Source organism: Podarcis pityusensis, assembly GCF_964106645.2.
Source record: "Podarcis pityusensis genome assembly, chromosome: 13".
NCBI classification, from domain to species: domain Eukaryota; kingdom Metazoa; phylum Chordata; class Lepidosauria; order Squamata; family Lacertidae; genus Podarcis; species Podarcis pityusensis.
In genome coordinates this window covers 10946060-10960161 of record NC_138038.1, presented here as the reverse complement: position 1 = coordinate 10960161, position 14102 = coordinate 10946060, and the positions used below count along the sequence as shown (strand labels likewise).

General features: G+C 46.1%; 1 protein-coding gene across 1 annotated transcript in view; it reads right to left on the bottom strand.

The window, feature by feature from the left end:
• MRC2 (mannose receptor C-type 2) overlaps positions 1–14102 on the bottom strand; it is an 80162-nt gene that overhangs the window by 33776 nt on the left and 32284 nt on the right. Inside the window, exons 9-10 of the mRNA XM_080976484.1 lie at positions 12722–12829; positions 995–1110 (exon numbers count right to left, since the gene is read on the bottom strand). Coding sequence (XP_080832610.1) covers positions 995–1110; positions 12722–12829 — 224 coding nt within the window. The remainder of the gene's footprint in view (positions 1–994; positions 1111–12721; positions 12830–14102) is intronic.

Genomic DNA, 14102 nt, shown 5'->3' with positions numbered 1-14102 from the left:
TATACCCCAGCCACTCTGGGCAGCTCCCAACAGAACACTAAAAACAGAATAAAACATCAAACATTAAAAACTTCCTGATACAGGGTTGCCTTCTGACTGTCTAAAAGTCAGATAGTTGTTTATTTCCTTGACATCTGATGGGAGGGCGCCACTACTGAGAAGGCCCTCTGCCTGGTTCCCTCTAACATCACTTCTCGCAGGGAGGGAACCACCAGAAAGCCCTTGGAGCTGGATCTCAGTGTCCGGGCTGAACGATGGGGGGTGGAGACACCCCTTCAGGTATACTGGACCAAGGCCGTTTAGGGCTTTAAAGGTCAGCAGCAACAATTTGAATTGTGCTTGGAAATGTACTGGGAGCCCGTGTAGGTCTTTCAGGACCAGTGTTATGTAGTCTTGGTGGCCGTTCCCAGTCACCAGTCTAGCATCCTGTTGCTTTTTGCCATGTGGCAGCCAGGAAGCATAAAGGTAAAGGGACCCCTGACCATTAGATCTAGTCATGGACGACTCTGGGGTTGCAGCGCTCATCTTGCTTTATTGGCCGAGGGAGCCGGCGTACAGCTTCCGGGTCATGTGGCCAGCATGACTAAGCCGCTTCTGGCGAATCAGAGCAGCGCACGGAAACGCCGTTTACCTTCCCGCCAGAGCGGTACCTATTTATCTACTTGCACTTTGATGTGCTTTCGAACCGCTAGGTTGGCAGGAGCTGGGACCGAGCAACAGGAGCTCACCCCGTCGCGGGATTTGAACCGCTGACCTTCTGATCAGCAAGTCCTAGGCTCTGTGGTTTAACCCACAGCGCCACCCACGTCCCTTGCCAGGCAGCATAGCTCCTTCCAAAAATAACCAAGAGGTCAAGTGCCTGGCCTAGCCTTTCCCTCTAAGTGTTTGCAGCACAATATCTGAAAACCCATTCCATGAGAATCCAATTTCTTTAAATAATAAAAAAGACGTTTGTTGAATAAAAACTCCGGGTGGCTTACAACAGAACACACACCTGTTGGTGATGGTGACCAGAGTAGACGAATAATCTGTGCACACCTTCCGAGCATCACTGTATGTCACGTGGTCGTCTCCCAGCCAATAGCAAGATGGAGTTTGCCATTTCCAACCCTGGGAAAAACGTGACAGAAAAACGTCAACGAAATGTATAAATCTAAATCAAGTAAGTGTTGGAAATGTAAAGAGAAAGAAGGTTCTTTCTGTCGTATGGTTGTAGTAAGGTTAAAGCTTACTGGGAAATGATATATAATGAATTGAAAAGGATGTTTAAAATAATCTTTGTAAAAAACAACAAAACAGAAGCTTTTCTTTTGGGAATTATAGGGGCAGAAATACCTAAACTGTATAGAAACTTATTCATGTATGCGACTACAGCGGCAAGAATGTTACTCGCCCCAAAATAGAAAGAAGCAGAAGAAATCCAAGCAAAGGAAGAATGGATACAAAAACTTACGGAATATGCAGAAATCGCAAAACTTATCGGGAGAATAAGAAATCAAGATAACAAACTTTTTATAAAAGAATGGAAATGGTTTATTGAATATTTATGGATAAATTGTAAGCAGATAAGAACATTGTCAGGATTACTGCAATAACCTGAAGTTTTATAAGAGTATATATTTAAAGTAGATGGATAAATGAGCAAATTAAGTTAATTTGGATATGCAGAAGATAGTAAAAATAAATTGAAGGAACCGCAGAGAGAGGGGAAAGGAAGTCAAGTTCTGAAATGTTTAAATGATTGTGAAATTAGTGAAATGTATAAATCTGAAAAGCATAATAATAAAAAATTAAATAAAAAAAAGAATTGCAAAGAGTAAGGCAATTTCTATTACTTTTAATCTGACCAAAGTGTTACTTTGCTTTGTTAGGTGGTTATAGCTTGATCCAACAAGAGACTTTAGGCTGTACAATACTATCAGGCCGGGAAATCAACATTAGGCAATATCAGGGAGGGCGGGGTTAAAATGGCAGTGGCCAATACTCTTCAAAACACCCACAACAGCTTTCATTGTGGACCCTACGGGGCGTTTCAATTTTTTGTCACTCCTTCCCAGTGCTCTGCTAAGTGCCGAAAAAGAGAGAAAACTTACCATCCTCCCATTCTGGAAAATAAAATCACAAACTCTCTTGCTGTTGTGAACATTTTTAGTATACAGTGGTACCTCGGGTTACATACGCTTCAGGTTACAGACTCCGCTAACCCAGAAATAGTACCTCGGGTTAAGAACTTTCCTTCAGGATGAGAACAGAAATTGTGCTCCGGCAGTGCGGCAGCAGCAGGAGGCCCCATTAGCTAAAGTGGTGCTTCAGGTTAAGAACAGTTTCAGGTTAAGTACGGACCTCCGGAACGAATTAAGTACTTAACCCGAGGTACCACTGTATAATGGTGATGCTGTAGAAGAAAAGTCAGCAGCAAATGTCATTCAATATTTCCCCCAAATTTAGATGAAACTAGAGAGAATTCTGTCCTCGGCCGGATTAATTGTATTTCCAGTCTTTGTTCATTCACATGATCCATTATTCCAGGAGGACGCATATGTCAAATTGCTTGATGGTTCGCCTCTGAAGATAACCTGATCTCCACCAAGGGAAAGCTGCCATTAAGTCAAGACTGCAGTGTTGAGAGTCTTCAAGGTATTGCGAATTCCAACACACCCTGGCCTGATCCTACTTCCCAGACTGATGTGCAGATCAAAATTTAATTACTCTTCATATTTCATACACCTCCAGATTTTGCTATGTTGCTCTCAGCTCAAAAGCCATTCCAAAAATATGATGAAAAATTCATAGGGCGGCCTAAAAATACGTTTAGAAATGCATAAATGCTAAAAAAAAAAGTTTATTTAAATATGATTTTCATATGGATTTTTCTATATAAAAAAGTAAACTCACAGATTGATGTAGAATTGGGACAGACCCAAAATATGAAAGATCATATGTGAAAATGAGAATGATTTGGGCATTCCATCCCACCTTACTTATGACATGGCTTCATTGAACAAACTTATCAAACCAACATTGTCCCTGAATGATGAGTCGACATTGCAAATTGGAAAGGAGTCACACACTTTCTATGTACAGGCGTACCTTGGTTTTTGAACAGCTTAGTTCTTGAACGTTTTGGTTCCCAAACGCCGCAAACCCAGAAGGGACTGCTCCGGTTTGCGAACATTTTTTGGAACCTGAACATCCGACGGGGCTTCCAATTGGCTGCAGGAGCTTCCTGCATACAATCAGAAGCTGTGCTTTGCTTTCCGAACGTTTTGGAAGTCAAACGGACTTCTGGAATGGACTCCGTTCAACTTCCAAGGTACGACTGTGTTATGTACTGAGTTGAATAGGATCCAAATTCAGCAGTCTGATTGGTCCTAGAACAATAGGATTCAGAATGCAGCAGTCTGATTGGTCCTAGAACAATGCAGCAGTATGATTGGTCCGCAGGAGCCACCCAATCCAGCTCCAGATGGAAGTGAATCCACAACCTGATGGGCCTACAGGAGAATACCGGAATTAGCCAATCACGTGCAGCCCATTGTGTAAATAATATATATAAAGCAGATATTTGGGGGGAACTTTCATTCCTCCTCACCACTATGAGCTGAATAAAGAGCATGGAATCCACTCTCGACTCCGAGTACATTTCAGACTGTATTTCTGTTCCCTCGTTGCTCTGAGTCATCCACATGATCATTTGAACCCGTGTTCGAAACAGTACTTTGTTAAGCCCACCATCAAGGCTTAGCAAGGCAAGCCACTTGCCATCTGCTGAGTGTGGGCCAACTTTTGGCAGCCCATCCCAGTGACTGCTTTTTAAAGGAGAAAGAAGTATTATCCGTTCAAGCTTAGCTCAGCACATTGCTAATGGTGGCTGCTTGCTTGTGGTGGTGGAGATGAAATTCAACGCAGTTTAATTAAGAGACCACAACTACCAAGTATGCAAACCTAAGCTCCCAACTAAGGAGGGCAGGCATTTGTTAAAATCACTGTTTATTTTACCATCCCAAGAGAAAATATCAAATAGTTACACCGTTTATCAAAAGCACCTTTGGCTGCAATCCTAAGCACGTTGACCGTTTACTGTAAAAAAATAATAATACTCACACACACACCCCCACTCTTTTCAAAACAGAAACTGGAGCATCTTACAACGCAGGATAAAAACTACAGCAATAAAAGCACAACCAACAATGAAAGCAAAGAACCCCAATATAGTGGAAATAAGAAACTGTTCATGATTAAAACTAAGCACCAGGGCATTACAAGAGAGAATAAAATCCTCAACACTGAATACAAATTTAGTAAATAAATAAAATAACTAGAGCAGGCCTTTTCTGTAGTGGCTCCTCATTTGTGCAATGCTTTCCCCCAGGGAGGTTTGCATGGTGCCTTCACTTTAAATTTTTCAACCAGGCCTTTGACTGATTAATAGTCTACGGCTTTTTAAATGTTTCTGTGGGAAGGTGGGGGTTATCGTTTTTGTTGTTTTGGTTTAATTATTTACTTGTTTTTTATCTTTGTGAACCGCCCTGAGATCTTTTGATGAAGGGTGGCAAACAAACAAACAAACAAACACTGAGGTCCAGCCCTGAGGGCCTTCTGGCGATTCCCTCACGGCGAGAAGTGAGATTACAGGGAACCAGGTGGAGGGCCTTCTTGGTAGTGGCACCCGCCCTGTGGAATGCCCTCCCAACAGATGTCAAGGCAATAAGCAACCATTTTACTTTTAGAAGAAATCTGAAGGCAGCCCTGTTTAGGGAAGTTTTTTTAATGTTTAATGCTGTACTGTGTTTTTAATATTTGGTTTAAAGCCGCCCAGAGTGGCAGGGGAAAGCCAGCCAGATGGGCGGGGTATAAGTAATAAATTATTATTATTATAAACAAACAAACAAATGTGGAAGAAGGGCAACCAAGGCAGCGAATTCCTCTCCCATCCCTGACTGGCACGCAGGATGCACTTTCTGAGAAATGGGCCGTATGGCTTCACAGTCCCTTCCCATCCCACCCAAAGTAGACCCACTGAATTTAATGGGTGCAAGTTAGGCATGTCCCTTAACTTCAATGGGACTTCTTGGAGCAGAATCAGCACTGGATGCAACCCTTTGGATTTCTGCAGCATCCTTTTTACGGGAAAGAAAGGAAGTGACTACTTGCATAGCTGTCAACTGACAGATTTGAAAATAAGGGACCAGCAGCCTCGAAAATAAGGGATCAGCAGCCAAAATAAGGGATCAACAATTACTTGGATAAAATACATATTTTGCTGCGTGCAAATGGCTTTAGATACCTATTAGGTCCATAAATTACCATATAGCATATATTCAACACAAAAAAGCAACAATTTGTTGTTGACAAAGCACAGCTGGACATAGAGAGGTCCCCATTACCTTCAGTAGCTTATTTAAGGGACATCATCAATAAGGGACAGCAGCAGGACATGGCGCTGGGATAAGGGACTGTCCCGCCAAATAAGGGACGCTTGACAGCTATGGACTACTTGTGTGGACTTGGCCTGTGGGTCATGGGTGGTGGGGTCTCCATTATTGGTTTCTGCCCTCTCCACCTAGGCTGGCTCTGGCTTAGTTTTCAAGGTCACAGCACAAGGAGAAGACGTTGCAGAGTTTAGAAAGGAAGAAGGAAAACACATCAAAGCCGCTTGAAATCCCCACACCCTAACCCAAGCTACCAATGCCCAGAAGAGTCTAAAAAGGGGAAGTGAACTCTCTTCCTTCGGCAAGAGAAAAAAGGGAAAAGGGAAGAAGTTCAAACTCCACCGCAGAGTGCTTTCATAGCTCTGGTTTGTTGATGTTGGAGCCTCTCCTAAGCTGGGAGCACAATAGGCAGCTCAAATTGGTCAGGCAGATGGAGGGGGAATCATTCAAAGGTCTGAAAAAGCTCCTTTTGAAAGCAACCACAGGGCTCGCCACTATCAACATGCAACGTGGGAGAAGCCTTTGAAAGGAGGCAGCAAGCAGGCCACAAGAGCGAAGGAGGAGGGCTAAAAGGAGAAGGGATCAAATGAGCAAGGAAGAAGACCCAGGGCAAGAAGGAAAGAAACAGGAGAGCTGTTATGTACTGAAGTTCTCACCCTGGGCCAGCAGGGGGATACAGTGGTGCCTCGCAAGACGAAATTAATTCATTCTGCGAGTTTTTTCGTCTTGCGAGTTTTTCGTCTTGCGAGGCATTCGTCTTGCGAGGTACCACTGTACTGTAGATAGTTTGTATGCAAATGAAGGATCAAAAGTGACGTTCAGTGATTGGCTAGTTACAGAAAATGGTTACTGTTGCATTCTAGCGGAGCTCTATATAAGCAGGCTGACTGAGCTCCTCAGTTCAGTTCTGTTCCAGCTTACAAATAAAGAGCTGCTTTGGAAGAATCGCTTGTCGTCGGATATGTTCGCCCACAACTTAACTCAGTTAGGACGCCTTAGCTAGGGAGACATCTGGACCATGCACAGACCTATCCACTCACAAGGGACCCAGTGTGTCAGGTCTGGTGTGGTTGCTCGAGAGCAAACAGGCAAGACTCCGACCTGTCTTTTCCAGGCTTTATTATCTGCACAAACCATTTACAGTGCAGAGCGTCACAAGTCCATGTCTGCTCAGTCGCTAGCACAATCTGGGAGTGGGCGGTCCTTATACCTTCCCCAGCATAACAGTCGTGTGTCCCCCACCCTTCTCCTCCCCTCTCTGCGCGCAAACCTACTGCGCAAAGGGGGACTTGCCTCCCCTCCGCTTTGCACAGGCTCGCTGTTGAGGCTCTCCCTTGCATCTTCTGATCCCTGTGCCCCTTCCTCACTGGAGGCGGGTCTTCCCTCCTCGCCAGAGGAAGAACTGCTTCGCAAGATCTTCGGAGGCTCCCTGTAACACAACTGCCCTTCCATCTCTCGCCTCTGAGCTGACGGCAGTTCCCTGACACAGTGGATCACCCAACCCCAAGGATTTTTCAGCCAGCGATGCTTCACAGCGCATCGGGTGATACGAGTACCACAGCTGAAAAACAACGGGCTATGAGATCCCCAGGAAAGACTCCAGCTCCCATCATCCCCAGCCAGCATGGCCAATGGCCGGAGATAATGGGAGTTGTAGTCCAACAACATCTAGAGGGCACAACATCAGCTATCCCCAATCTCAGAACAGATATCCTAACAGCTTCCCTGGGCTGATTCTGCACCCCAAGAATGAGAACCATCTCCCTCTTCTTGTTCAGAGAAAGATTCTCTCCCTTGCACACTCTTCTGCTTCACCTTTATGGACCATTTCTCAACCCATAATGACAAGAGGGAGGGAGGAAAGAAAGATGGAGGCCGAAATGTGCGCAACAAGAGAATTCTCTTCCTTGCAAAGACTTTTCTGTTGCAGCTTCCAATCGTTTCTTGAAGCTCTTTGAAGGAAGAGATTCCACAACTTCCAAAGCATCTTACTCCAGCGGAGAACTGCTGCTCATATATTCAACAACTGGATGCAGATTTAGAAAGGAAACTACCGTATTTTCGCTCTATAAGACGCACCAGGCCATAAGACGCACCTAGTTTTTGGAGGAGGAAAACAAGAAAAGAAATATTCTGAATCTCAGAAGCCAGAACAACAAGAGGGATCGCTGCGCAGCGAAAGCAGCGATGCCTCTTGCTGTTCTGGCTTCTGGGATAGCTGCGCAGCCTGCATTCACTCCATAAGACGCACACACATTTCCCCTTACTTTTTAGAAGGGAAAAAGTGAGTCTTATAGAGCAAAAAATACAGTACTTAATGGAGGGTTAGGAGCTGGTCTTCTGAGCTCTGCTGTTAGCATAAATGGCCTATGGCTGGGTCCTCCTAGTTACGAAGGAAACCATTTGGGAGAATACAGAACCAAGGAAATGTCAGCATGTTGTTGCTTTTTTAAAAAGTCATGCTGGAAAAGAACAGGGATATCTGGGAAGGAGAGAGGGAGGAGGAAGGGACCTGCTGGACGCCAGCCTTCATCCAAGTTCGCAATGCTGCCTGCGAGGAATGCATCCGCTAGACAGATGGGCTCACCTCTTGCCAAAAACACCATCTTGGTTGCTTTAGGACAAAAGATAGGGAGTGCTGGAGCTTTTGCTGAGCTCTGTGGGCCAGCAACCAGATCGGGAGCCTCTGACAGCTGGAGGAAACATCTGGAATGTTGACAATGGGGAGGGAAAGAAGGGAGACGAGGAAAAGAGAAGTCCAGAAGTTATCTCCTGCTTGGACTACTGCAAGGGGCTCTACATGGGGCTAGCATTGAGGGTGACCCGGAAACTACTACTAATCCAGGATGCGGCAGCTAGACTGGTGACTGGGAGCGGCCGTCGAGGCCACATAACACCGGTCTTGAAAGATCTACATTGGTTCCCAATACGTTTCTGAGCGCAATTCAAAGGGTTGGTGCTGACCTTTAAAGCCCTAAACGACCTCAGCCCAGTATACCTGAAGAAGTGTCTCCACCCCCATCGTTCTGCCCAGACACTGAGATCCAGCTCTGAGAGCCTTCTGGCAGTTCCCTCACTGCGAGATGTAGTTACAGGGAACCAGGCAGAGGGCCTTCTCAGTAGTGGCACCTGCCCTGTAGAACGCCCTCCCATCAGATGTCAAAGAGATAAACAACTATCTGATGTTCAGAAGACATCTGAAGGCAGCCCTGTTTAGGGAAGTTTTTAATGACTGATGTTTTAATGTATTTTTAATCTCTTGTTGGAAGCCGCCCGGAGTGGCTGGGGAAACCCGGACAAATGGGCGAGGTATAAGTAATAAATTATTATCCAGTGGCTTGCGCTTTTTCTTTTTTTACTCTTGTCATATCTCTGGTTGGTCCCCAACTGGCCTTAGGGGAATCAATCACTTTCAGGCTCATTTTCCCAAATCTGTAAAATGGGAATAAGGTTAACCTACTTGAGTACTTGTTTTACTCAAGTTTCTTGCCTGGTCTTCACCATAAGGTCCCAGCAATTTTAAAAAGAGCTACTCAAAAGTGTTGGCCTGCGGACGGGTGCCAGTCCATGAGCCGTTGGCTGACCAGGTTGGGTGGAATGGCTCAGGGACCAAATGCGGTCCCTTGGCGCAATGGAGCAGGGCTTGCCAATCCACCACATCAGGTAGTTGGAGAAGCACTGGTTTAAAGTGCAACGTGCAAATTGGTTTGAAGCAAATGCAAATCAAAGGAACAGGGTGCCTCCTAAATATATCTATATTGACGTAAAGCGTCAGAAGGCATAGGAAGGAGCTGCACACCTTCAGCATGCAGCAGAAACAATGAAGGGGAACGGAAAAGACGGCTGCACTGACAGCTACGGTTCCAGACACATTTCTTTATCGTCAAAGAGAACAATTCAAGCTTTGTAATAAAACTGCTTGAGAAGAAGGGAATTCTGCTGCAGCAGACTGCCTAGGTGAGCGGCAGAAAAACAAAGTCGCGAAGCATCTCTGTCTAAGCAGCTGTCCCTCTTTGTATTTGGTGAATGTTTTCTTCTACAGCCAGATCCTTTTCCTTTGGGGTTCAAGAGGCTAAATATATTCATAAAACACAAGGCGTATACAAGTCTGCAGGGCATGGGAACACGGCACCCAGAACCCCAGCAATCCATGCCTCACATCTGGGCTCTCATGTGGGCACACGACTTTTTGCTGCTTCTGTAGCTTTGCAGATCTAGGCAAAGGGGCGAAAAGCACTTGTGTACAGACTCAGCTATGTTCGTGACTTAGAAGAAGTATTATTATTCAAGAATAGTTCCTTGTCCCGAGGCTTGAGAGCTGGGGGGGGAAAGTGTTTTGGAGAAGGGAGAAGGATTTGGGTCGGGAAGGGAGAGAGGTACTGCAAACCAGGAAGGCAAGACGTGGGGTTTTCTTCTGCATGGAGTCCAAGCAATGCTAAGACACACACACACACACACACACACACACACACACACACGGCATGGCCCACATGGCAGCTGGGCTACTCAAAGCAGTCCAGATGACTCTCCTTTCAAAGAACCACCTTTGGCTGGTATTTATCAGCCTTTGCCAACTTGGTGCCCTCCAGATGTTAGATTCTTAAGAGTTGGAAGGGACCCCTGAGGAGTCATCTAGTCCTTGCAATAATAATAACAATAATAATAATTTATTATTTGTACCCCACCCATCTGGCTGGGTCTCCCCAGCCACTCTGGGTTGCTTCCAACAAAGATTTAAAATACATTAATGCAGGAATCGCAACTAAAGCACCCAATGTTGCTGGACTACAACTTCCATCAGCTCCAGCTGGCACGACCACATCTGGAGGGCACCATTCGGACTCTTAAAAAGACACACAAAACTTTCCTTAAAGCAGAACGGGATGGTAGCAAACACAATGGAAAAGAACCGAGCAAAAGCTAGATGACCAAAAACGAAGGAAACATCTAAAGGGAAACTTAGAGGCATCTGCTAGATGACCCAGAAACCAGCCCAGTGTCTACTGCAACTAGTGACATGGTGGTTTTCAAAGGTGCAGACAACCCCAATGCATTCTGATCCTAGAGAGCAATTCAGAGCTCCCACCACAACTTTTGAGGAATGATGCGGCTTTACTTCCAGCCCATATCTAAGTCAAGGGACCAGCTGTCCAAAGGCAAAGGTTGCCATTTAATGTTTATAAGAAGTTGCGTTCAACTTTTAGCAGGCCAATCTTTTACCCTCATCCCTCAGAGCTAAACAGTGGGTTTACTTAAAAGGGAGAATTTAAACAAGCATATAAACAAACTGACCAATGCTCGTAAACTTCAGCCACTTCTCCTCTCTGTTATCCTCCTCCACACCCAAACATCAATTCAATTCAAAAACAGTATTCTAAGGAATCTTACAGATTTCTTGTGTCTCTCCTTGCGGCTCCCGCCTTCGGACGAAAGCCTTGGGGACTCTCAGCTGGGGGAAAGTCCGAAAGCTTTATCGATAAAATCTGCACACGGTCTTGTGGTGTAGTGGTTAAAAGCAGTGGACTCGTAATCTGGTGAACCAGGTTCGCTTCCCCGCTCCTCCACATGCAGCTGCTGGGTGACCTTGGGCTAGTCACACTTCTCTGAAGTCTCTCCGCCTCACTCACCACACAGAGTGTTTGATGTGGGGGAGGAAGGGAAAGGAGATTGTGAGCCGCTTTGATACTCCTTAAGGTAAAGGTAAAGGGACCCCTGACCATTAGGTCCAGTCGTGGCCGACTCTGGGGTTGCGGCGCTCATCTCACTTTATTGGCCAAGGGAGCCGGCGTACAGCTTCCGAGTCATGTGGCCAGCATGACTAAGCCGCTTCTGGCGAACCAGAGCAGCGCACGGAAATGCCATTTACTTTCCCGCCAGAGCAGTACCTATTTATCTACTTGCACTTTGACGTGCTTTCGAACTGCTAGGTTGGCAGGAGCAGGGACCGAGCAACGGAAGCTCACCCCGTTGCGGGGATTCGAACCGCCGACCTTCTGATCGGCAAGTCCTAGGCTCTGTGATTTAACCCACCTGCGTCCCTTTGAGACTCCTTAGGGTAGTGATAAAGCGGGATATCCAAACTCTTCTTCTTCTTCAGCTCAAAGTACAGGATGCACGATTTGAAGCATGATACATGGCTTGGCATAACAAAATACCTCTACTTTTAAAGAGCAGGGTGTGGCCCATCAATGGCAAGGCGCTCATCACAAACGGGAAGGCTGGGCTTAAAAGTGTGCACACCGGAGTGTGGGGCTGAGTTTGCACGACACGGATGGCGACGGGACCCCCTCCCTGAACTAGCCCTGCCAGCTCTGCCTCCCCTTCTGTGACCCATGGCAGGACTAAGTCGCAGCTTGAACTTCATACCCCCCCACCACTCACACCTTGGGACCCCTCTCTGACACAGACAAACATTCCTGCCCCGTCCCAGCTGGTGCCACAGGGCCCTTGACAATGCCAGAATTCCCTTAGCTAAAAGCAGTTAATACAGAAACGTTCCATGTCCCCCTTCCCAGCTTGCACTGTTGTTGCAGAGGGAGAAAGGCGAGCACATTCCGGCCCTGGCCAGCTGGAAAGGAGATGTAACTTTGACAGCTGAGCTGCAGCGGAAAAAGGAAGTCTATCTGGACAGCACACATCTGGACAGACAACATGCAGCTGGTACAATGTCTCTCTCAAAGGGCAATAGCTTAGTTTAAACAGAGTACAGGACACACATCTTGCTTTTATTTTAGAAAGGGTTTACGAACTTCTGGTTTCTTATTTGTTCACTGCTCTGCTCCAAATGAGTGTTTAGAAATTACTTATTGTAACTGTTGAGTGGATTTCTGTTTAATTTTGAAATGCTGATATTTAATATTATTCTATATTGTTTTAATGAATGTTGAATGTTATTTTATTTACATATTGTATATTGTATTATGCATATTGTCTTATTTATATGATGTTAGCCGCTCTGAGCCTGGCTTTGGCTGGGGAGAGCGGGATACAAATAAAATTTATTATTATTATTATTATTATTATTATTATTATTATTTCCAAAGCAGCATTTGAAAACACAGAGACTTCTCCTCGTCAGTCGCTCATGAGTCAGAAACCTCACATGCCTTGGGCAGGGCAGGCCTTGGGCCTCATCCTTCTCCTCTCCAGAAGTGCTCATATGTCAGCCTGTAGAGGCCTGTTCCCCAAGAGGCAGCCTTTGGACCGCAACTCCCAACCTCCCCTTCTCCCCTTCCTGCGGCCTTCCGCCCTGTCACCTTTGATTGCAACGCCACCATTGATCTCTTTACCTTTCTGCAGCCGTGGTCCTCCTCCTCTCTCCCCTGGCTCACGCGGCCACGCTTCTTGCACACGGAAGGCAACGTCAGGTTGCAAGGGCTATCGTTCCACCTCCCCTCCTGGACAGAGAGAGGCAGAGAAGTCCCAGCTCAAGGAAAAGAATTCCTCACAGAAGGCAGCAGCTTCAAAACACGTAACCCAAAAATGTAAGCCTTCCGCCCTACGGAGTATCCCAGTCCATCCTTTCTCCAACCTAGTGCCCTTCGGATCTTGCGGGACTCAAATTATTTAAATCATTATGCAACTGTGGGGGCACCACTCCTATGTTCTTTTCGGAGCACTAGAATTACTTGCAGTTTGTTCTCCCCTAATCTCACCTTGGTCCAGCAAAAGAGAGCTCCTAAAATGAGCACAGGAAATAAATAAGTCCATTGAAGGATGCACTGCACTGATGAAATTTAATTCTACAGTCATACCTCGGGTTGAATGTGCTTTAGGTTGAGCGCTTTCGGGTTGCGCTCCAAGGCAACCCGGAAGTAACGGAGCGCGTTACTTCCGGGTTTCGCCGCTCGCGTAGACGCTCAAAATGACGTCATGCACATGTGTGGAAGCGGCAAAACGCAACCCGTGCGCATGTGCCATCGCGTCTTACGTTCCATTCAGAATGCAAATGGGGCTCCGGAACAGATCCCGTTCGCATCCCGAGGTACCACTGCATTTAAAAAACAAACACACAAACAAAAACCTCAGGACCAATACAGTCCTTTATCGCAGGGATGAGAACCTGCAGCCTTCTGGATACTGCTAAACTACAATACCATCATGCTTGACACATGATCATGCTGGATGGGGCGGATGGGAGTTGGAATCCAACAACATCTGGAGGGACAAAGCTTTCCCAGCCTTGCCTTATCGTAAGAATTCTGCATCGGTTAGAAGCCTTTGATTTCCCCCACCTCCACCCCCTAAAAACAGGCTATTTGTCTCTGTGCCCTTCTGCAGCGATACTCCATCTTGCCTGCTACTCCATTTCAATCTAATTTTCTCCTACACATCCTCACTTTCCACTGATCAGTCCTGAGATCCATTCCCTACCCTTGTTTTACTTAATCGGAATTGCAGCAAAAGTTATTCCCAGGTACAGTGGGGGGGGGGACTCTGTAAGAAAATAAACATATGTTCAAGATTATCATTACTGTTAAAAAAAAAAAAAAAAGGTAAAGGACCCCTGGACGGTAAAGTCCCATCAAAGGCGACTATGGGGTTGCGGCGCTCATCTCACTTTCAGGTCAAGGGAGCCAGCGTTTGTCCACAGACAGCTTTCCGGGTCATGTGGCCAGCATGACTAAACCGTTTCTGGCGCAACAGGACACCGTGACGGAAACCAGAGCA